This window comes from Apis cerana, linkage group LG1, assembly GCF_029169275.1.
Source record: "Apis cerana isolate GH-2021 linkage group LG1, AcerK_1.0, whole genome shotgun sequence".
In the NCBI taxonomy this organism is placed as follows: Eukaryota; Metazoa; Arthropoda; class Insecta; order Hymenoptera; family Apidae; genus Apis; species Apis cerana.
Genome location: NC_083852.1, coordinates 4,692,716 through 4,717,960, shown reverse-complemented (window position 1 = coordinate 4,717,960; position 25,245 = coordinate 4,692,716). Strand labels below are relative to the sequence as shown.

Genomic DNA, 25,245 nt, shown 5'->3' with positions numbered 1-25,245 from the left:
CGACGATCTCTGGCGGGCAATTAGGGACTAAACGTCGTAGCATGAATTAAGAGTATCGGTGGACAATCGAGCAACGAGCGTTCGTCCTTATCGATCCTCGAAATAACGCCGCCGATACTTTTGCTTCTTTAGTGGCACCGAGACTGGATTGGTTGTATGTAGGAATAAGTGAATGCGGATCTTAGGTGGAAGAATTTATAGGTTCGCGGTGAAAGATTGGATTCGATTGGTGTAGCGTTTGGGTACGTATCTGTGTACGTTATAGGTAAGATGGAGTTATTGCCTTTTTGTGATTGGTCGTATGGATGATTGGTTATATGGAGTTGTTATAGATAAGATAGATTGTGGATATTTGTTTTTTTTTGGGCTTGATTTCGTTTTTTGTTTTTATAGATCTTTGACGATTTTTGGATAAAAGTAGATTTTATTTATTTTTTTCGCACTATTGATTCGGAGATTGAATTAATTTTGGTTAGTTTTTAAGATTTTTGAACAAAGGTAGATTGTAGATTGTGTGTAGTTTGATGTGATGGTTTTTAGAGGTTGATAAAATTATGATATTAGACGGATCTTTGCAAAAGGCGCGAAATTTGAAGTTTTTCTTTTTCTTTTTTTTTTTTTTTTTAAGAAGAGAAATTAATTGCTGTGATGAAATTAATACGTTGTTTGCTACTTAGAAACTAATATATAGTACATTATTATATCCAACATTTATTGTGTAATCATTTGAAAATGCAAATGTGTATTTTTAATATGTGCAATATACGCTTCTTCCTTTTCCTGTTTATTTCAATTAAACACAACGATAATATCAGATTTTTAACTATCAAGATTTAACAAATAAAAAATATTTAAATACATTGACGCAACGTTGATTATCATTTTAAAAATATTATTATTAAAGATATAAAATTTTTAAACAAAACCGCAAAATTAATTATTTTTTTCTACTTTGTTAATTGATTAAAAATTAATATTTAATGAATATTAAATCAAATAATATTCCGTATGCAAAGAAAAATAACAAGTTTATGACATTTTATGATTAGATGCAAAGTTTATATCTTTATTTATCTGTGTACATAGTTCAATTCGATCCGGATTGAAATATTCAAAACGAATTCCTTGTTTTATGAATAAATCTATATTTCCTCTAGTAAAACGTTTTATGATAGAAATTGAAACGTTTCGTTATACAATTTTGAATGCTTCCATTTTAGAATTGAAAAAAAGATTGATTTCTTCAAGATTTCTTGCATGAACAATCGAAATATTAATCGGTGTAAGTCAGAAGATTGATCTAAAAATATAATAAACAGATCAGATATGAATATTAAATATATGCGTATAAAATTTTTTTAATGGTGTTAAAAATGAAATCATTTTTAATGATCCTTTCAATGTAAATGAATTTTGCAAATTCAGATCTCTTGAATTAATTAATAATTAAAATAAAATATTAAAGAAATATAAATTTTAAATCATTCTTCACTAATAATTAATCCTCTGTAATATCCTTCAGTTCAATTCAAATATTTTCAATATTTTAAGCTTCTAAAAATCCTCATTCATCATTATTCCATTCCATCATCCATTAAGATTTATTTATAAATCTTAAATTATTATTAAAGAAACTTTATGAAATAAAAATCAGAATAGAAATTAAGGAATATATAGAAAGGATTGAAAAGAATGGTATTATTAGTATCAAAATCTATAAAAAAAAGAATGAAAATATCTCTCTTTCTTCTAAAAAAAAAAAGAAAAAAGACAATCTAACCAGAAAAAAGATTCACCATCTTGAAAACTTCTGTTCCTCAAGGTATTCTTGAAAAAAGAATTCAAATAACCATTTCCTTACACCCTTCCTTTACAGCACATGCAACCACATGTAACATTACTCATCAAATTTTTATTGCCTTTCACGCCGCCCCCTGAATTCAGGAAGACCAGTGGTAAGCATCTCGGATGTACATACAGTCTCGTTCAAAAGTCGCAGAAATCGCTAAGATAAATTCTTAGAACAAAAATTATATTTTCAATAATATATTCATTAATTTGTTACTTAAGTTTTTATAATTTTCAAGCGTTATAAATTATTCCAATAAAGCAGAAAATTTAATGGATGATTTTAGAAATCGAAATCCCGATATTAAATTATTTTTCAAGTTCCGATTTATTTTTACTTTCATCAATCAAATGAAATTGAAAATGATCCTTTTTACCTGCTTCATCCTGTACACAATAAGTGATATATAATAAAATGATGAAAGACTTTTGAACAAGGGTGTACATACTGTACATAACCTAACATTGCAATGTCGTATCGAAAATCGTGGCACCGTTGCAGCTAACGGACGACCCTCGTGTATTTCAGGAAAGAAATGGCGAGGGTTGACCCCGCAGGACAGAAGGCCGTACGTCGAGGAAGCCGAGAGGCTGAGGGTCATACACATGCAGGAACATCCGAACTACAAGTACAGACCGCGGCGCAGAAAACACGCGAAACGGGCTCCAGGAGCGCCCTCTTCTCCTCCATCGGCGACCAATACCACGACCAATAGGTCCAACCCCTCTGGTACCACGATTCATCATTCCATGTGAGTCCACGTAATATCGAACCTCGCCATTTTTTAATTATTATCCCTCGTTGCGAATAATTAATCGAATTTGCGAATAACTTGAATGTGGATTAATTTCTATCGATAATACTCCTTCAACGTAAAGTTCATTGAATGAGAGATAAGGATTAGGATAATTGCATACTGCATAACGTGGCTAGTTTTAGTAATGAGATGCACTACTTTCGTTACGTGATTAGATATATCGTGGTTACAAAGATATACTTGCACATACTTTTATTTTATGAAATTCTATTTACTAGCATTTTTAGTTCGTTAATCATTGTGCAGAGGGCGCTGAATGGTCCGTCATATATACACAGAATCTTTCTGTGTATATATCGTTACAAACGAATTCGTTCTTTTCGTTTTATCTAACGAGTAAATTTCGTCCGCGTTAAAAGCGTTCCTTAAAAGAAATACGAAGTGACGTTTGATATTTATTTAAGGTCTAAGATGGACAGTTATCAAGGCATTCCTCAGATCCCGTGGGGCGGCCATTCCCCGATCTCATCCCTGTATCACCAGCAGCAACAGCAAGGTATCCAGGAGTACAAATCGGAGAGCAATTCCTTGTACGGTAGTCCTTATACGCCTATCATTCACTCACCGGACATATCTCCAGTTGCCAGTCCCGAGCCAGATGGTGAGACTTGTACTCGCATTAATTATCGTTCAGACACCCATGGAACTTGTGCAATTATATTTGTATATAAATTATCACTATTATTTTACAAATTGGACGTATAATTCTTTTTATGATTTTTTCTTTATTATATATAAAAAAAATATTCTATTCATGAATTTTACATTGCAATTATATATATATATACTTTTTAGTATCATTCTATTATCGTTAGAATTTTTTTTATATTTTAATTAATTAAATTTTCTTTTTATTTTATTTGAAAGTCAATTATTATCAATTATTTCTATTAAGTATATACGAGAAAATGTATAATCTTTTTGTAACTGTTAAGGCAGCATTAAAACTATTAATTTCGATGCATGAATTTAATTAGGTGACGGAACGCATTTGCCATCAAACCAAAATCCAGATCCTGAACGAGATCTGATGGAGGGTTCGTCGAAGCAGCATAGCGAAATAAGCGAGCAAACGAAACGGTACACTTTCATGAGTACCGATAATCAGTTGCACACGGGTCATGCTGGTGGTACTAGCATATCGTCGTGTCAGAATTCTGGTGCTTACACAGATACTCTGACTTACAAAAAATCAGTGAGTAATGGCGTGCATACAAATGATCTCGTTGGAAACTAGGAGGACAAATATAGCCTCGTTTACTTGATTAGAAAATACTTAAAATTTAAGAATTAAATATTAATCTCTCAGTAAGGAGGAAATTATTTCAAACTAATATCTAATTGACAAAAATGTTTTATCAAGATCCTTAATTCAATTTTAAAAGTTTAATCATGAAATAACTTTATATGGCAAGCTTATTATTTATTTATGTTAAGTATATCTTAACCTCTTAATTATAATAGTAGCCACACGTGAGTGAAAGTTCCAATCGTAAGTTTCCTTTTTTTGTCTTCCAGGTGAGTTACTTAAATTTCGAGAGACAGCCGTCGAGCATAGCCGCGGTCGGTATAGCGAATGGGATGATGGTGTCGTGTAATAAATTACGCTCCGGATTTGAGAATGTTGGCTCTGTGACGGGGACTTTTTATCCGCCGGTCGCATCCCCGCACGATCAATCGTTGCAGCACTATACGAGCACCCAATCCTCAAAGACTGCCAACTATTCCATGCAGTCCTCCGTCGAAACCAACTATAATCCTGTTCAGTGTGCCAATCGACAACAGTCTATGGGGATACGCGGAGCCGCCGAAGGTTGTTCCGGTAATCCTTCATTCCCTCTTGTGTACCGTGTCCTGTTGTACTTGGAATTAATCCAATGATCGATTATACACGATTGGAATGCTTATTTTAAATTGTATTAATTTTTAAGAAATAGAAATGCTACTTAAATTCAGTTACCAGCCCCGTTTTCAGATAATAATTATATCAATTAAGCGAAATTTCGAAAATTCACTCCTCTGTATAATAGCCAAAGGAAACCATTCTTCTCGACGACCGATTTATTTTCAGGCGTATCCCACCGATACCAAATGACTCATCATCAGGAATATCAAACGGAGGGAACCAGCGCCGGTCAACAGCATCCAATTCTGGGCCATATGGAGGCCGCAATGGCGACGACAGCAGAGGAGGAACAGCAACAGACGTTGCAATTGGAGAAGTACTTCAAGTATTCTCATCCGACGAGCGTAGCTCACACCAGCCTCACCTCGCAGAACCTGCTCGACAGCAATCACAATTACGCCAGTGATCTGCGTTACTATACACCTCAACAGACTCAACTAGATATGTCGAACTCTCAGTGCATCGTTGATGATCAGGCGAAGGATGCTCGATGTTCAAACGTGGGTATAGCTCATGGGATGGAACAGTATCATCAGGCTATGGACGTGGCAAAATATCCGGAGCATCAGCAACAGCAGCAACAACAGCAACAGCCTCAACAGGCTCAACAGGCTGCTCAACAGCCGCAGAATATCGAGCATGTCTCCAAGGCGGATGATGATTTCAGTGTAATACTTGCAGATGTGCGCAAAACTTGTTATAGTAGCTAGTGTTTCGGATAGACCAGAGATGTCTAGAAAAACACTGGGATATATTTGATATTCGCCGTTCTAGTTTTGATTTTACGAAGACCTTGATGTTGATTATAGGTCTGATCGATGTGGGAGATGGTCGTGCGGTTATTGTCATAGTAGATGTCGCAAATATTGGTTACTTGAGGAAGGATGAACGTTACTGCGTTGCAGTAAGAAAGAAATGTGGTAATGTTTATCGCAAACGAGGGATAATCGAGTTTTTTGTTAGTTTTTTTTTTATTAATAAATAATAACGCCATAAATATACGGATAAAAAGAAATAAATCCCATAGATTTTTCGAAAAAATTTTCTGAAGAAGATAATAGAATTTTTTTTATTTCAAAACAATTTGGATTCGATAAAATACATTAGAGTAATATTTTCTGACTTGTATTAAGTTGTGGCTCTTCTGATAAGGTAAGAAAAATTGATTTATTGGAATTCTAAACTTTTAATAAATATATATAATATGTAATCCTATTTAATTATCAGAATTCTAATCTGACTTTTTTTTAAATTCTTGAATTTTATAGAATATAATTTCAAACTTTTGTTTATATGTATATTCCAAATGTACGAGGAAATATGAAAGAAGAAATATTGGTTTATTTAAAAGCAAAAGTGCCTTTGAATATTTAATACTTGTGGTGTCTACTATGCTAAACAATCTTCGACTTTAGAGAAAATAATATAGAATTATACGGTAAAATGATCTAAATCTTTTTGAAACAGGCGGTTTATCTCTTATGGCTGTAGAGAAGAAGTTAGGTGCTAGCGTCTACGAAGAATCCGGTGCTTATACACATTTTTGTACACACTTCCGGTGCTAATGCTCTTGATAACGATAATTAAAGGTTGCAAGGAATTGGTAGCAAATTAATCTTAGCATATTTAGTATTTCTATTTTCAATGAGCAATATTAAGAAGATTACATTTACATATATCTGTGAATTTCTATTTTCTTCTTGGAAAAGAGGTTAGATGAACTAATAGAAGAGAAAGTATGGAACACAATAATTTGAACATGTTTGCGTTAGGAACAATTGTTATTTGTTACAAACGACCTGGCAACTGTCAACGTGTCTGATTTGAGGTAACGAAAATAAAGTAGGAAGCATTCTTGACTCTCCGGGTTTCGTTTAGCGAGCCAAATAGTACGCAACACTTTCAAAAGCATTTTTTCATGGATATTTTTGTTGTTTATCATTTTATCATTGCTTAACTGCTATTAGTTATTAGCTGAGAATCTAACCTTTACGCTTCGATATTTAAAAACCTACATTTATAAACACCTAATTAATATAAAATCCAATTTTAATTTATTAATATTTTTCTTAGCTGGAAAAATCAACATTTTTATTTATATTAGTAATATAAAAACATAAATTAAAAATTAAAGAATTATTTATTTTTAAATTAAGAATATATGAGAATATTATATGCTGTGTATAGGTTAGGTCTCAACTATCAAATATGCAATAAAATTATTTGATTATTCTTTATCAACTTATACTTTTTAGTACATACCAATGTTTTATAAATGTATTATAAAAAATTTGTTTTATATATATATATATATCGATTCCTTGCTACCTCATACTTTTTATTTTAAATTTTCGCAATTATACCTCGTAATTTTTTATTTAATTGAACTAGACGATTTATTTTGAATAAATCGATCAAAACATCGAATCTCTTTATTTACATACGAAGAGATTTTTTACGTGATCAAAAAACGTGATATGATATAAAATATAAAAAAATCTAAGATATTATTATTTTTAAACTTTCAAAAAACGATTTAATTTAATCCTTACGATTTATAGAGATTTAATGTAATTTCAATTTTATTTAATTTATGTACAATCACCAATGAATTAAGATAACGTTGTGACAGAATCGTTGAAGATCAACGGCATTATTGTTGAGCTATTTTTATCCACCTGTGCACTCATGGTACAGCATGGCACTGTATATTTAGAGCATACCTGCATATTTCACCGTCGGAAATAGATCGAATTTAATTTTTTCGTAGCGAATTAAATGACGTATCGGTTTCTCGTAGCGATCGATCCTGGTTTCAGTGGCAAGCTACTTAAGAAAAAAAAAAAGGATAGAATTATATCGTTTCTCGTGTATTCATTTATGATTACGGAAACGAAGTCCATTTTTTTTTAGCGTAACAATTTAGTCATTCTATTTATGACGCACATTTCAAAAATTGGGATACTTAATAAATGAAAAAGAGACATATATACAGAGTGTTTCAGATAACTAGGCAAAGTTCATCACCCTGAAACGGTAAGAGATAAATGAAAATTTCAAAGAAAAAATTAATTAATTTTAAATAATGCATTTTTTAAATATATTTTTTCATATACAAATTATTATTATACATATATAATTATTATATATATAAAATATATAAATGTAATATATATTATAAATTTATTATACACATTATATATAAATGAATTTTATTCGACCCTCTTATTTTCTATAAAAAATATTAAATAAATTGTGTCTAAAAATAATTAATTCTTTCAAAAAATATTTTAATTAAAATTTTGCAAAGCTTTATCATATGAAAAATGTTATATAATTATTTCCTTGGCTTTCATATATTAAAATTTGCAAAATTTTCAAAATAATTCATTTTTTAAATTAATAAGTTTTTCAATCTAAAATTATTCTTATTATTTTTTTTATAGAAAATGAAAGTAAGCATTGATAGGACAAAAAATATATTAATTTAAAAATGATTATAAAATCATCGAAACATGGTCATTCAATTTTTATCTAATGAAATATTTTTCTATCTTTTGCTATTTCAAATCGGATCCAATTGCATGAAACAGCCTGTATATAACTCTCACTCAAAAGTCTTAAGATATTTATTGAAAAAATTAAGAAACTATATTAATTGATACAGAGAGTATAAAATGAATTACAATTAACAGAAAGAATTTTTTTTATTTTTGTAATAAAAAAGCAAATTATTAATATTAAAATTTTATTAGAAATTAATGTCGTAAGACTTTTGAACAAGTGTATAATATATATGTGCATATATATATATATAAATATGTTTATATATATATATGTATATGTATATTATATATATATTTTTTTATGGTGATAATTTAGAATCTTCTGTGAAACTTATTATACTTATTTAAAAGAAAAAAAAGACGATATTATAAGGTACCTTGTTTTTAATAAGTGTACGAGATTTTTTTTTTCTCTAAGCCTCCTCGTTAGCGATTTTACATGTGTATAAGCACGATCTCCTTACTTTTCTCTGTTTCAGATGACTGAACAAAATTCTCGCTGTATATGTATTATAAATGTAGCGAAACATTTTTTTCTGTTTTTATTTTATTTTATTTTATTTTATTTTTTTTTTTTTACTCACATAAGCTTCTACTTCCATAGTTTTTAATACTCTATATAGAATACGATGATACCTATGTGTAGCGTGGCAATAAACGTGGATATTTTATCGTTCGATCCTCGATTTTGAATACACTTTGCGTAAGCGACATATGGTATTTAGGTAATGAATATAAAGAATGTTGGGGAGAGTACTAAATTATTATATTGATTATTGTATCGTACTTAATAGAAACAATTATCAAAAACATTCATGAATTTTCGTGTACATTTATTATTAAATTAATTTCACTATAGATAGTCATTGAAGAATTAAACAAAGATATGCGTATAGCTATAAAATATTACGTTAAAAATAGGGCGTTTCATTTATCTTTAAATACTCTTTAATTTATTTTTTTCAAAAAATTATTTATTGTATTTTCGATATTTTTCTTATATGTTATACTATCATGGAAGTATAAAAATATTATTATAATCTAATTTGTAAATCATAATAAGTTCTTTTCAAAATATGAAAATAATATTGATAAATAAGAAAAAAATAGAAACAAGAAAAAATAGAGCAAACAAGATACCTGTAACGTCCTCATTATTAAAAAATTTGTTATTGTTATGATATAAATATTACTGCAAGATATGAATATCTATCAGAACAATCAAAATTAAACGCAATGTTTATTTTATTCGTTCTTTTTATTAAATATATATAAAAAATATATGTATAAGTTACAATGTTATATTGTAAAATTGAAATCATACACGGTGAGTAACATTAAGTTCCAATTCGAAGTGTTGATAGAAAAACGTTTAAATTCTATTAGTTATCTCCTTCCTTTTCTCGTTTCCTAACCCCCCACCATATTAACCAAAGTGACCACACAATGTTCGCAAGTTAGTCATAATAGATCAGTGCTTTCATTATTTGAGAGAGAAAAAGAGAAAGAAAGGTTAACATAATATAAGAATTTTTCAAACAGGAACAATAGTTTGAAAACTTTTTCTTAATTTAAATTATATTACATTAATAATTAATCTTCGTTATTCATGTGGATTTCTTTTTATGTTTCTCCTTTTTTTCTGTTTTTTTTTCATCGTACACGTTAAATGACATATAATTGTCGATATACTAATGATAACATCTTGAATATTTTGCAATCTGTCTATACCATATTTAATAACTAATAATAAATATACAGGATGATTCACAAAAAAATGATGAATCAAATTTTTTTCAAATATAACGAGAAATATTAAAATATCTATTTATAAATTAATGTTCTTTTTTTTTAAATCGATTATTTTTAATTTCCAAAATTAATAAAATGGAATTTTAAATTTCTTTACTTTATAATTTTAAGAAATAATAATTTTGTAAATTTGATCCAAAAAATTTTATATCGACTATATCATGTTTAATTATTTTGAAAATTAAAAAAAATTCATTTCTTTAAAATATTTTTAAAATGTATATTTATATTATTCAAGTTTTCAATAAGATTAAAAAAAAAATTATTCATTTGATCCATTTTTCTTATGAGTCGCCCTATAGATTATAAATACGTATATACACAATGTACAAATTTATATTGCTGTTTACAAACTAACCGGTTACACAGTTCACGTTCGAATTACTTAATCGAGTTATATCATTGACTCACACGTATAAAGTTCGTTCTTAATGAATAAAGTGATACATTTTTTTCTTCGTTTGTCTTATTTTTAGTGAAGTATAGTATGGAACTAATAGATGATACAAACGTGAGCGAGGTACGATACGTGTGTGCCGTTTAACGCTTACAAGTTTCATAAATATTCGATTACAGGCGTAAGTATGTGCAATATGTGTACATAGTATATTTCCCATTTTTGTTTATCTTTTTCTTACACTAGAAAATTTAAATACGGTTTTGTCAGTGAGGAAGCACGGAGAATTGCAACGTGTATATATAATATGTTTATTATTAAATTGGACAGATATTGCAGTCTTGTTTATAGTGGTTTGCTATGAAACGTATACTCTCATTTTTATCTCTCTCATTTAAATGCCAAGCAAACGTTTTGTACAAATAGTGAATTCTTATTTCATATAAATCAACAATATTTCATTCATCGATTATTTCATATATTATATGTATATATATTATGAACTGTACGTTTCGGTTATTAACAAATATTCTTTATATACAGAAATCTAATTCATTCACGTACTTAATTTTTCATTGCTTATATTTGTGTCAGCTTTTTCTCTTTTGCATTATGTACAATTGAAACCTAACTTATGTAAATGGCAGCTTTACAAGTCATGTATAAAATTCTGTACAGACACCCGTGCGTTTATTGTTTAAATAAATACGCGTAATCATTTCTTATAAATTATTAAAAATATAATAAAGTTGTTAGTAATACGAGTTAATTCATTTGATAAATAAGAATTGTTTATAAAATATTTTTTAAAAAATTATAAAATTTTATATTAATCATTTTATCTACATTGTTCAAACAAAACAGCATAAAGCATAAAAAATTCTAACCTAATGTTATATTTTTCCATATGTATTATAAATTCAAAAACAATTCTTCCGTATCTTTAATAATTTAAGAAAAAATTGCGCGTATTATACATCGTTTAATATATCATGATACTATACGCGTGTAAATTAAACGTGCAATCATCACGTTATTCTGAATGGATTATTTGTAACTTATATTATCCTAATATATTAATGTGTATATATAAATACTTATTGCCGCAAGTTTAAACGGCAATGAATAATTAAAGAAACAATGTTCGAATTTATACTCGAACAATTATATGCCTTTCATTATACAATAACAATGTTGCTTTGTGAGAAAGTACATGAATTTATAATACTAATACGCACATCTGTGACAATGTACATATGTTAAATAGTATGTACTTTGTAAGACATTATAATATAAGATTAGGAATGATTACCTTTTTGATAAATACATTAATTTTAGAGAATATTAATTTAGGAATGTATGATGTATGATAAGTAATAAACTTAAATAATTTTCATATAATAAGATATATAAAAAATCTTTTAGAATTAGTTTCATTTTTTCTTCTTCAATAATTTTTTTTTTCTTATTTTTTATATTTTATTTTTTTTATAAAGTTCTTAATTCGTTATTTTAATAAAATACAAATATTAGTGTTACAAATGCATCCATTCAGTACAATCTATAAAAGTAAGAATCCATCTAATCTAAAAGTCTGTTGACATTCTAGTAACATGTACCAAGAATTTTCCTCACTCTGCTTTCGTAATTAATGGAATCGTCGATATCCATCGTGCATCTGTATAGAAAAACACTGGCACTTTAAAAGCACATCAATGATATTGACAAGTTCTGCAAATATAATATTAATATTTGTCTATTTAAATTTGATTTGTTCATCTCATATTAGTATTTACTACAAATAGAGAACTATATATGGCATCAGAAACTTCATCAATAAACAGAGCAGATCTAAAAGTTTTATAATGATTGATTTTAAATTATTCTCTAGTTTTTCTTAAATGCATCATGAAGAAAATATTACAAATTTAAAAGAGAAAATTTTCTTATAAAAGATAAAAAAATTGCTATCTTGATAAAAATGTAATGTAATAGTTTTATATATATATATAATATATATATATAATAAAATGAAATTATAAATCTTAAAACAATAGTACTATTTGTCACAGATGTTGATATTTACAAGTATTTAATATTGAATAAGAAAAAATTGAAAAAAAAATTTGAATTATATTTTTGTTAATATAAAAATGATAAATTAAGAAAATAATATTTTCTCATGCTCTGAAAAAGTTTAACTTTTTATAAATTACCTATATATCTACAGTGTTCTTATATGTCATTCATCCCATAAACAATTCTGCTTCATCTTAGAATAATATGAGAATATAAAACACTTTTTACATGTTTTAATGCCACACTTATATGGAGTAGCTGCTTTTTTACCATCACTTTTGCCTTTGCAAAATTTTAAACCACATGGATACCATCCAATACATAACTCTAATGAACATGTACAAGGTGCCCACATATTCGATGTATCTGCACATCTTGTTACAAATAAAGATCTTGAATCATTTGTACCTTGTTGTGTCAAAGAATTTGTGCTAAAGTTATATACAGCTGCCATCAATGAAAGTTCAGATGAACCTAACGAATTAAAAAATAAAAAAAATCTGATAAATTAAATTTAAATCTTATCTTATTTTAAAGATCTTCATTCATGCGTCAATAAAACTCACCAGGCCTTTGAATCCATTGTTTTATATCTTCATTTCTAGTATAAGCAGATCCAGCTGCTTCTCCACAAAGAATTGCAATATGCTTAGAGATATCTTTAGATTCAGATACATCTATGAATAAGTCCATAGTATAATTTACATGACCCTTATCTTCCTCTGCAACACGTACAGTGCCTGGATTTTTTTGCCTTAATTTAGACATTGCATCAGAAGATATGAAATCCACTTTAAAAAAATGATTAACAAAACACAAAACTTGATACTGATTCTGACCACGTTCTTCTTCACCCAAAACTAAAGCTTTTATTATTTGTACTTCCTAAAGAAACATGTTTTATTTTTATTTATACAATATAAAGAAAAATTATAGAATTTCAAAATAATGAATTACATTTTTGAAATCAATAAGTTGTGTTACCAATGTACCATCTGAACATTGAAATTCTAGGGTAATAACATCTTCAGTAACATTGGAAGAAATTGTTTCTAACAAAATATCACCACCCTGTAAAGTAATGATATATAAATAATGCATAACTATTATTTATCTTTAAATTTTATTTTATTAAACTTTAATTGCAATCAGATTATCGAAATGAATTTTTAATTGATAAATTATATCACAAATTTTCATTATATAGCACAATTGTAATATTTATTTTAATTTTTCATTATAATAACTGCTAAATAAAAATTCATACCTGATTTTTGACATTTATGAGCAAATGAGTTATACAAACGCTATAGAAATAATGTAACAAGAAACAAATTGTAAATAATTCGTTGAATTTCTTCATTGTCGCATGTTATGATTACATCTGTCACAATATTAAACACTACTGCAATTAATTATAATGAATCGTCATTTATTTGAAAGATAGATACTTTAAATATAACCTAATCGTAACAATTTCCTACTTCATACATTTTGTAAAGCATACATTCACAACTATATTGTCATCGAGTAGAAACTAGATAGAAGGGCATATAAATTATATAAAGTATATTTTAAAATAATTAATTAAACTAAGCTTAGAAGTTTTGCTTATTACTTGTTTCAAAAATTAAAGAAAATAAAATTGGAATAAATCTAGAATCAAAACTACAATATCAAAAATTTATAAATTTTTTATTTTTATAGTTAAAAATTAAATTTTATAAAGATCATAGCAGAAAATTTATATTATATAGAAATAAAAAATTGTATGCTTAAATTAATATTAATAAAATAATTGCTTAGATTTTATTTCAATTTCAAACTTCTTTCACTTTGCCGCGGTTTTCACTTTTCCAGCCAGTTTGATTTATTCTTTCGATTGATTGACTGTCATCTCTAAAATTTTATAAAATATTTCTTTTACATTTAATTAATTAAAATATTTTATTATTAAATATTTGATTGCATTTACTTACTGACATCTTAATCGTAACTCAGATAAAATAGATGGTGTTGGAGGCTTTTCGAGAGGTTTTAAATCATACGTTTTTAAATGTATATAAACGGGAATCTGGAAACATAAATTTTTTATAAATATATCATAAAAGTTATAATATAAAATAAATTAAATTATAATATAAATATAAAATAATATAAAATAAATTAAGTTATAATATAAAATTATAATATAAATATATCATAAAAGTCATAATATATCAAAATATATTATTTTTAAAATTTTAATAATAAATTAACAATTATAAATAATCAAAGAAAAAGAATAAAATTAAATATGTAAAAAACCAGAGTTTTTAATTATTTAATATTAATTATTCTGTATGATATAAAGTTATAAAAAATAAAAATATATCGTTATTAGCAGTAATAATTTTTTTGTTGCATGTGACACAATCATAAATATATTATTTAGACATACATAAATAGCAGAAAAAAAATAGAAATAGGAAAGATAAAATTTGAAGATTTAATGCTATCTCAGAGTATCGCAAATTAAATATAAATTTAGAAGAAATATTGAGAAGAAATAAAAAGAAAAAATATTGAGAGAAAAACAGAAATAAGAAAAATTAACTGTCATTTCTTACTCTACTTTACCATCTCTTTGAAGAGTACCTTTAGCACTCAAGAGATGACGCTAATAATCAATTATTATTCTAACTCTGTCCTTCTTTCAACATTTATTTTCTTTGTCTACTTTAGTGTTTAATTTGCGGCATCCTAGAGATGGCGCTGATTCCTTAAATTTTATCCTATCTTTATCCTTTTTCAATTATTTACTCTCTTTATTTATAGTTTTTGGCGCATAATCTGACGCAGACTATATTAATTGAATACAATTTCATCATTTTTTTCAAAAACTATACAATATGTTTTAATTTAATTTAAAAATATAGATATTATATTGTTAACGTTGCAATATATCTTTAAGATGACGATTTCAAAACATATATTTTAATAAGAATATTTAATTTATCATAATAAAGTAAGTGTAATACAGATATGATTTATGAAACATTTAAAAAAATCTTCTTTACCAACAATGAATATACAAGTTTTACGAATTAAAAAAAGAAAATGTAACAACATGAGAAATTTCTTGGATGCTCGTCCTTCCCAATAATGATAAATAGGGGAAAAAAATGAAATCCTAAAATATATAATTTATTCTGTATTTTGTTTGTTTATTTAGAGTATAATACTTACATACGGTAGCGATGTATCGAGGATTATCGGTTCAATATATTTCTTTGGTATATCCGGAATTTGATAAGAACTATTCAATATCGATAAATCTGAGTCGTTTTCAAAAGTCAATATAGGCGATATCTCGTTTCGATCATCACGTAAATTTGACTCATTTAGATCGTTTGACAGTGAATCGTTTTGCTTGATATTCACCGTATTTTTCATCTCGATAAAGTAGTCTTTTTCTAGCAGAGACTGCTAAAGTTTTAAGATGTAACCAGGCCGAACTACTTTTGCGGAAATAAAGCCGAAGTCCCACTCCAAGTTGAGCGTTGGCCTCTAGATAATAATTCGAGGATGCTCTTCACCGTTATGCCCGGCGAAGTGTTCACAAACTGAAGTCCCCTAAGCCGATATTTGGTCGATAAGTTCCATTCTGTTGAGCAATGGACACCATGGAATTGCACCCTCTGAACGCGACTCTCCATTATTTTATGTCATATTTTTTAGAATTAAAAATGTTCATGAATATTATTAAAATTATAGAAGAAATTATATTATAAATGTTATATTATTTTCAATTTTCACTTTTCATTTTTCATTATTTTTTTTTAACGATGAAATCTTTAAGTATCGTGAAATTAATTAAATTGCATTCTGAAAATTTATACTATCATTAAAAATTCATAGTATCGTTTTTAATTATATTTTTTATGTTTTTCTATTTTTTTTTTCACAGAAAATAGCCTTAGTTTTAATATTTATTTAATTGATGAATAAAATAAATGAAAGAAAGAAAAAAAATTAAACTAAAAATTTCTATCGCATTTTGAGTAATTTTGAGTCAGAAAGAATGAAAAATGAAAAAAATAAATAAAAATGACATCATGCTTTTATAGCTGCGAAGTATAAAAAGCGAAGACAAAAGGAAAAGATAGATGATTTTTCATGCTTTATGATTCTATGAAATAGACAATGAAGATTAAAGGGATTAAATAATATTGTATATTACAACTTTAAAGCTAGTCCAATATTCATTTTGCGAATATCCTCATATTCGTAAAAAATATAATAAATTAGAAAAAGATTATAAATTAAATTAAATTAAATTAAACATAAATTACAATTAAAAAGAAGAATTAGAAGTTAAATGAAATTAATTAAAAATTATAGATTAATTGGAAATTAGAATATTTAAAATAAATTATAAAAAAATTATAAAAAAATTATTTAAAAAATAAATTATTAATTTTATTGTCAATCTTATTATTAATTTTTGAATAATCTAAAAAATAATTTAAAGATTTATTAATCAAATTCAAATTTTAATAAAATTCTATTTTACAGAAAATAATTTTTTTTTACTATTATATAATAATTAATTAAATTAATTATAAATATAATCTTTTGTATTATCATATCTACTATTAGCATACAGAAAACATTTTCTCTTTTGTTCGATGTGGATAAAAATTTTTATTTTTATTAGACACGAACGTTTTTAAGGCTTAAACAGGGTTACAAGTTTGCTGCCTATGAATGAGCTTAACTTATGAATCGATTTTCCTTTACTACTTATCGTGTAATATTAAGAATATTCTATCTGAAAAAGATTTTCAATTCTTCGCCATTTTCCATACTTTGCATTCAATTGTGATTTTCCGTGTAACTATCTTTTTAACAATAAAAGTAGACGATTATTAATTAAGATTTTATTAATTTTAATTCAATAACATCATTTATTTGTCAAATATAGCGTTGTAACTTTTCATACTTTCATTATTATTAATTGAAAAATAAAAATTAATATTTATAAAAATTATTTTAAAACTTTTATTATGGATTAATTAAAAATTGCGACAATTACCATATTTCAAATAACGTGACTGCAACTTCTTAAACTCAAAATTAATAATTAATGTTAATATAATAATTAAATAGTTAAATAGTTAAAAAATTAAAAGTATACAAAAATTAAAAAATTTGTATCAAATAAATATATATATGTGTGTACTAAATATTAATAATAATTATATTAAATTATCATACTAAATATTTATTTATATTAAATTTATAAAAATTATAAAGAATTAAATGTTACATTTTACAAATATGAAAAATCGTACGTATTCTCTATAAAGTTTCGCGTGTCTAAGATAGATATTCGATTACCAAAGTCGTGAAAATATATACTTATTCAATAATCGAATATAGAAATTGTTGATGTTTAAATGCGATAAGATCATATTTTTAACTTATCAAAATCACTGTCACTTTCAAATCAAATTATCCAAGTTTGATATTTCTTGTAAATATACATACATATTCAATTATTTGACCGATTTAGCTTTATATGTAACTACAATATTGCAAACTGATGAATTTCATATGTATAATCAATGCAATAAATATATTATAAATATTTTTTTAAAGAAAATTTAAATTCGTTAAAAAAAATCTACAGATTTAAAAAATTTTTTTGTTATTATTAATATTATCAATTTTAAAAGTATACTTTCCTATTATTAAATTCTAAAGAAATTGCTTTCTAAATTTTCCATTTTCAATTTTATTCGTGTATCTCTTTAATCTACTGAAATTTAAACCATCTATTCCCGAGATTCAATTATCGCCATTTTCTGTACCATCTCTATTCGCATCCCGAGCAACAGTAGGCCAAAGAAGCAATTCTATACAATCGTTAGTAATCCTTTACACTTGTAACGAGATCAGCCGAAACGAAATGTAATACAATAATCTAAATAACAAAATTTAGAATTTCTCTGAATAATTTTTCCATTCCACTAAAAAATCTAACCTAAAATCTCTTAAAAAAACTTGGCAATATTATAAATAATTTTTATTTTTATTTTATTTAGATAGTAAAAAATATTTTATATCTTAAAAAAATATAAAAATATTCTTAAAAACTATCTCTTTTTTTTAACTTAAGTTTTCTATTTTTTCTTTAATAAATTTAATCAAAAATATATATTTGACATAATTATAATTTCATCAATTTTATAATTTTTTTTACATTTCTTTCTTGTAACCAAATATTCATGTAATATTATCTTCCAATATAATATCTATATATATTATCTCACTTAATACAATATTAATAGTGATTAATTATGTATTAAAAATTGAGTAGAGATTCCAACTACCATCTACCATAAAACTAATATAACTATATGATTATCAAATTATAAAATGTATAATAAAAAATAAATAAATAAACATTATATATAAACATTAAACAATTAAAAAATAGATAATCAAATATATATACTTAGCCAACTCAGTTATTTCTCTATCCAATTTTATTGCACGAAAAATATTTAACAAAATTATCCTACACATATTATTCAGTTTCAAAATTAGAGAAAGTATTCCTCCCTCTTCTCTTTAAAAAAAATACAAAAAATTCCATCAAGCAACGTTTAACGTGCTCGTCTTCCACGATGAAAATGTTATTCTGCACCCTAAAATATCTTTTTCACCGTGGTTGTCTGCGGCGCGCGCATCCATCCGAGGGGGGTGGAGAAGGCGCAAGAGCATCAGCTCCGTCGAAACGGCGGAAAACGTTATGTGTTTTATCGATTTGGGTCGGGGGGGTCGGCCATGTTCGTATCCGCCACCGGTCAGGCGCACTCGTGTCCCAACGTCGAGAGACCGTGCCACCGATAGATTTTCCACCGTCTACATCGTCGTCGATGTCGCAGGGCGTATAAAACGATGATGCACTTGTAAAACGCGAGATCCCGTGTTTTTCACTCGCTCTTTTCTCATTGCCATACAACGCCAGAACACGTTCGCTAATTGTTTCCACGGATCCGGCTCGCGTCGAAATCTTCGAGCGACACAGAGGACAGAGGATAGGAGGAATCTCGAGACACCTCGTTTCGGAGTAGTGGAGCCAACCGAGAACGAGCATCGTGAGTATCGTTCAATTTTTTTTAATCGAATAATTTTCTTTCCTTCTAAATTATCGTTTCATCGTTTTATTTTTTGATTTTTGATTTATTTTAAGATTATTGGAATTATCACTATTGGATTTGTTAGGTTTGGGAGAGAGAGAAAGAGAGAGAGAGAGATATTCTTGTTTGGTTCTTCCTTTTGGGTCGCGAAGTGGCAAGGAATTTCGATTCAAGAAAAGTTGTACGGTTTCCTAAGTTCTCATAAGAGGATGTTGTTTTTACGATGATGCGAATGAAGGTGGTTACCGTTTTTCTGTGATGGTTCTTGGGTTGGTAAATAAATTTTGAAAATATCGATAGGATTTGGAGATTTGAAATAATTCTTTGAAGAATAGTAATTTGAATTGAGATTAATGAATAATATATTGAAAAAAATTCAAATTATAATTTTATTAATAAAAGGTATTGTTAAATATTAGAAATAAGATTTATATAAGAATTACATTTGAAAAATAATTGATTTTGTGTATTTTTTTTTATTTCTTATATATTTCGCACTAATATAATATTGTATATATAATCTAGTGAATTAATATAGTGAATATTATTATTAGAAGAAAAAATTTATCTTGAAAAGATTATATTCATATAACTGACGATTTTAAATTTTGTATATAATAAATATTCTCATAATACTGCTTCAATTGATAATCATAATTGATAATTTACAATGATTTTAAAAAATATTTATATATCATTATAGTTCAAATATAAAAAAATGGCTTGATTTTTTGAAAATATTTTTTAGTAAAAATGTAAAAATAATTTTTATAGTTATTCTATAGAATATATTTATATACATATATAATAAATAGCTTTAATGTCAATTGTCTCTCATGTATGATCAATATTTCGCATTTTCTTATCAAAAAGGAAAGAAACATTTTTCCATTTAAATGACCCATAAACTTCTTTTGTAATAAATTTGAGATAAGAATATAAAAAAACTGAATTTCGTTGGAAGAAATAAAATCTAGACCCTCGATCATCATGCAATTCAATTAGACCTCGTCATTTAATTTTGGAATTATTTTGGAATTTATTTTATTTGGAATATTATGAAAGATCTTTGATGACATTTCTTTTTGTAAAAATTTATCCTAGTTTTATTTCTTTCTTCTCTATTTGTCATGCGCTCATCAATTTTCCTAGTTCTTTTCAACCTTTCAAAACTATCCTCTATCCCTTTTTCCCTTTCATACTTAATAGTTTTTATATATATACTAAAAATATGAGTGCATTTTAAAAAAATAGAATTTATGTAATAAAATTATATAAAACTCAAAATACTTCATAAAATATTTATATAATAATAACATACGTAAACAATATTAAATATAATACATTAAAAACATTATATTTTTCATTATTAATTTATTTTCATACATAATTTGTATTTTTTTAATTAATATGTACAATGTAATATGTTAGTAAATAAATTTATTGTATATTTATGTTTGGTTTTCATTATATATTATAAAATAAAAAATTTTAAATTATAGTTTTTTTCTTTTTATATTATGTCAGACATATGAATGATAATATTTTTTAATTAATTAAACATTTTTTAAAATAACCTAACTTTCTTTTAATTTCTTTGAATTTCATAGAATCTACATTAATGATTTAAAATTTTTAATCAATAACGTAATTGATCAATGCTAAATAAACAATATTTTTGTAATGTATATAGTTTGATTTTCATTGTATATCAATATTAAATAAATATTTCTATGTGTACTCACTTTTAACTACATTTTTAATTATATATCGATTGGGCGCGAGCTCTATCGATCGATCGATAATTGTATTTCTCCGATTCATTGCTTCATTCAAGTCATTCTACTTTTCCTTTTTCATAGTCGTTTTTCATCATGGTATCGAGGTTCTCGATTGCATACACTCGAAACCATCCACCAGTAAAAACGTGGGCGAGCTTCATCTGATCGATTCGATTCCCGGTGTGAAATTTTCTCTGCTTCTAATTTTCTCAAGTCCTTTCTCGTGTCGCGACCCGATTATAGGGACGGATTCTTACGCGTAAAACGACCAACGAATAAAGAGACATCAATAGAATCTCCGCTTTTCTGGCTATCTTCATAGTTTTTGTTGTCATGATTCTGGCATATTTTACGATTTTAAATGTTTGCAAGATGATTAGTGATTTTTATTGAATTGTTATTGTGAATTGTGAATGGATATCATTTGATTTTTATAACAAGCTGTTCGATTAGTATTGTTTTTTATTCTGACATTTTGTTATTTGAAGATGAATTAGAGTTTTTGAATTTGACAGTTGGCTAACTTTGTGACGATATTTTTAAGATGAGAGTGGAAATGGATTGTGAATGTGTGTCAGTGTATTTTTATGAAAACTAGTTCGTTTAATATTGTTTCCTTATTTTGATATTTTGTTATTAAATTAAAAGACTAGAGGATTGACATAATGCATTTATGAAAATTGTTGTTAAAGATGAAATTAAATGTATTTGTTTGTACTCGAATTATAATGTTTCTACATTTTCTATTATTTTTTCATTCTTGTATTTTATTATTTATAAAATTAAAATTGAGCTTTTTAGGTTTGTTATTTTATTAAGGAATTTATGAGAGTTTTGATATAGATTAAATATATTTTATATAGGTTAGAATTCGATTTGAATATTTTACATAAATTATTTTGTTTCATAAATATTAAAAAGTATATATATATATATAATATTCATAGATTTAGTAAATAAACTCAGATGAAATAGGTTCAAATTCTATCTCAAATCCCATGAAGTGAAACTTTTATATTGGAATTTACTTGGATTCAAAGTACATATTGAAATTGATCTCTGTCGACACCCATTTTGGCGTTATTGAATGGTGATCGGTGGGTGGAATGATGATCAACTAGATTCTTCAAAACGATTCTCAAAATGATTTAGAGATTTTTATTTTTATTACAATATTTTTTCTATCAAAATTTGAATATGTGAAGTTTCTATAAATTATTAAATACATATTAAGTAAAATATTAAATAAATATAAATAATATATAAAATACTAAAATAAAATTATATATAAAATATAAAATATTAAATATAATATATAAAATATGAATAATATTATATTATACATATAAATAAAATTATTAAATACATTTAAGATAGAAATAAACAAATATTCTTGATATTATAAAATAAACATTTTATTATACTTTATTGTATCTTATTTATTTCTCTGTCTCTTATTTATTAATTTTTTATTCCATTAAATTTTTTTATATGATAAAAAAATATATATATAAATATTTGTAAAAAAATATATTTATAGTACTTTATTGTTTAAAAGGATGTTATGCAAAAGTTTTCATATTTTCCTATATTGTATATATTGGTTTCTGGCTCCATTGAACATTGATCGGCATTTTCAATTTTTGTTTACCAGCTCTTTGTTATTTAATTTCAATTTTAGCTACAGTTCGTGTGATATTTTATTATTAAATTTTCTATAAAATATTTTATATATTTTTCAAGTATTTATATTCAAATAATATTTTATTCAAATTTATAATTTATTCTTTATTTTCCATATTTAATATGTTAACATTATAATATGTAAAATATAAATCGAAAACGATAGAATTATTTTATCTTATTTATTTTAATACGATTGAAAATATATTAAATTTTAATTAAGTTTATATAAAATTTAATCATTTTTGTTAAATATAAATAATTATTTATCCTATTATTTTATAAATAAATTATTAACTTGTTGGATTATTAAATAATTTGAACAATCACAAAGGAAAATTCATTCATTTAATTAGTTAATGAAGTTAATGAAGTTAAAAATTATCAAGAACTGAAAAAAAAAGAGAAAAATAAAAAAATTGTTTTTTATAAAAAAATAAATTGTTCTCCATATAAAATTTTGTAATGACTATATAATGATTACATATTATGTCATTATTTCAAATGAAAAAATGTTATTTCATTCAATAAAAAGTTCATTAAAAAAACAAATTTAATTATTAAATATCTTTTTAATATGCAATAGAGAAATGAATCAGAGCGATAGATAATTGAACAGTAATTACGATGAGAACATTCTTCATAAGAATTTAGACCAAATGAGTGTTACTTTAAAGGATAAAAGACTATATTGAAGTGAATTAGTTATTACAAAGAGATAATGCGTTAAATGTAATTAATGTGTCATCTCTCTCAACATTGGTGGAATACTGATAATGAGATTGAAATTATAAATGAGATGTATCGTTTCGCATAAAATAATTGAGAAATCGTTCGATGTATTTTTCTGTGATTCAAGAGAAAAACTCGTTTGATTAATTACAAGTTTATTATATTTCAAATGATAAACGAATGATTTATGTGATCTATTTCTTTTTATTTATATATAATTAATTATTACTATTAAATATTGTATATGATTACATCGGTAATTATTTGTATTTTTTTTATATATAATTTTTATATCCTATATTTAAATTAAATGAAATTAAATTAAAATTTTATTACTTAAAAAAAAATTTCTTTAAAAAATTGAAGTAAGATGAAATTATTATTAATATCCATTCAATTTTATTAGATTTTTATATAGACATATTTTTCAGAACACATATTTTAAAATTATATGAATGTATACTGCATATAAAAAGCAGATAGAAACTGTAGTAATTGTATAAAAAAATACTTATTTGAAATGTTACATTTCTTATAGAAATAAAACAGCAATACGAAAATAAATCTCGTTGATCATGTTAGATTAAATTATGAGAAGATATGTCAAAGAAACACGCGAAAAAAGTGCTTTACTAGGTTAGAATGAAAATATAGAAATATTGAAACATTATAGACGATGAAACTGAGGAATTGCGGTTAATATTATTGGACCAGTATCTATAAGTACACGGTTTTATCGATTTGTGCTTTAACCATTGTATGTACAAATGCAGACTATATCATATACGAAATCGAAATATTACACAATAATTTACGAAGATCGAGATTATACAATCTTATTTAATTAGAATCATATATAAAAATTTCATTTTTAAATATAGTATTATTTTATTTAATTATTAAAAATAATTATTTTTTTTAAGAAAAAAATATTAATTTGATTAAAATTTAATTAAAATATAAATTAAATTAATAAAATTTAAAATTATTTTCTAAAAATATATCACAAATGTATTAAATTACTAAAATTAAATTGTTTTTTTATATTTAAGAATTTAATTTTTTCTCAAAGACTGGCTAATATTGATTAATTAAGTTAAAATTAATCAAACAATTAAAAATAAATTAAATTTAGGTTAAGTTATATATTATAAAATCCATATATTAAAAATACATTATTTTATTAAATTATTCTATTAAAAATAAAGAGTTTTGCTTTCTCTCAAAGAAATGCATTGCTTTAGGAACGCATATAGAAAGAAAAACAGTTAATTGAAAAGAGAAGAAAACGTAAATTGTACAGTATCAAAACTTGAACTAGTGAAGCCTTATGGTTCGTCTTCAATTATAGGTGTAATAACACGATATTTTTAATATGCATTTCATATAGTGAGAAGGACAGTTTACAGAAAAGACGAGAAGGAAGGAAATAC

The 25,245-nt window shown here is 25.5% G+C and overlaps 4 protein-coding genes across 11 annotated transcripts in view; 2 read left to right on the top strand and 2 right to left on the bottom strand.

Annotated features, from left to right (window-relative positions):
* Nucleotides 1–8,950, top strand: part of LOC107994907 (putative transcription factor SOX-15) — a 51,627-nt gene extending 42,677 nt beyond the window's left edge. Inside the window, exons 5-10 of one of the 2 annotated variants that reach the window (XR_009830948.1) lie at nt 2,378–2,600; nt 3,071–3,267; nt 3,644–3,861; nt 4,185–4,488; nt 4,738–7,608; nt 8,618–8,950. Coding sequence is in view for 1 of the 2 variants with exons in the window: in XM_017052038.3 (XP_016907527.1) it covers nt 2,378–2,600; nt 3,071–3,267; nt 3,644–3,861; nt 4,185–4,488; nt 4,738–5,282 (1,487 nt within the window). In the remaining variant the exon portion in view is untranslated. Of the gene's footprint in view, nt 1–2,377; nt 2,601–3,070; nt 3,268–3,643; nt 3,862–4,184; nt 4,489–4,737 lie in introns of both variants that reach the window. The other variant, XM_017052038.3, reaches the window with a different exon arrangement.
* Nucleotides 8,951–9,377: 427 nt separating this feature from the next.
* LOC107995006 (out at first protein) lies at nt 9,378–13,954 on the bottom strand. 4 transcript variants are annotated; one of them, XM_017052222.3, is made up of 5 exons: nt 13,694–13,954; nt 13,384–13,497; nt 12,993–13,311; nt 12,564–12,900; nt 9,378–12,198 (listed from the first exon to the last, which is right to left on the bottom strand). In XM_017052222.3, exons 1-4 carry the CDS (start codon nt 13,787–13,789, stop codon nt 12,590–12,592), a joined length of 840 nt encoding a protein of 279 aa, XP_016907711.2. In that variant the 5' UTR covers nt 13,790–13,954; the 3' UTR covers nt 9,378–12,198; nt 12,564–12,589. The 4 variants fall into 4 exon arrangements, with proteins under 4 accessions (XP_016907711.2, XP_016907712.2, XP_016907713.2 ...); XM_017052223.3 differs by having other exon boundaries at nt 9,378–12,078; XM_017052224.3 differs by having other exon boundaries at nt 9,378–12,025.
* A 150-nt stretch (nt 13,955–14,104) lies between these two features.
* On the bottom strand, nt 14,105–19,067 carry LOC107994752 (uncharacterized). Its single transcript, XM_017051795.3, has 4 exons — nt 18,929–19,067; nt 15,655–16,072; nt 14,406–14,500; nt 14,105–14,325 (listed from the first exon to the last, which is right to left on the bottom strand). Exons 2-4 carry the CDS (start codon nt 15,859–15,861, stop codon nt 14,247–14,249), a joined length of 381 nt encoding a protein of 126 aa, XP_016907284.1. The 5' UTR covers nt 15,862–16,072; nt 18,929–19,067; the 3' UTR covers nt 14,105–14,246.
* The window catches only part of LOC107994944 (synaptotagmin 1), a 28,314-nt gene continuing 19,999 nt past the window's right edge, over nt 16,931–25,245 (top strand). For all 4 annotated transcript variants that reach the window (XM_062078712.1, XM_017052128.3, XM_028665196.2 and 1 more), the window contains exon 1: nt 16,931–19,574. The gene's annotated coding sequence lies outside the window, so the exon portion shown is untranslated. The remainder of the gene's footprint in view (nt 19,575–25,245) is intronic.

Bases quoted from the DNA above. Each gene is read 5' to 3' on its own strand.
- LOC107994752 (XM_017051795.3), bottom strand. From the start codon at position 15,861: ATGAAAAATACGGTGAATATCAAGCAAAACGATTCACTGTCAAACGAT. The intron at 14,501-15,654 runs GTAAGTATTATA...TTATGTTTCCAG, and splicing joins TCGATACATCGCTACCGTAT to ATTCCCGTTTATATACATTT. The intron at 14,326-14,405 runs GTAAGTAAATGC...ATAAAATTTTAG, and splicing joins GAGTTACGATTAAGATGTCA to AGATGACAGTCAATCAATCG.
- LOC107995006 (XM_062078716.1), bottom strand. From the start codon at position 13,789: ATGAAGAAATTCAACGAATTATTTACAATTTGTTTCTTGTTACATTAT. The intron at 13,498-13,693 runs GTATGAATTTTT...ATTACTTTACAG, and splicing joins TCATAAATGTCAAAAATCAG to GGTGGTGATATTTTGTTAGA. The intron at 12,901-12,992 runs GTGAGTTTTATT...TTAATTCGTTAG, and splicing joins ACAATGGATTCAAAGGCCTG to GTTCATCTGAACTTTCATTG.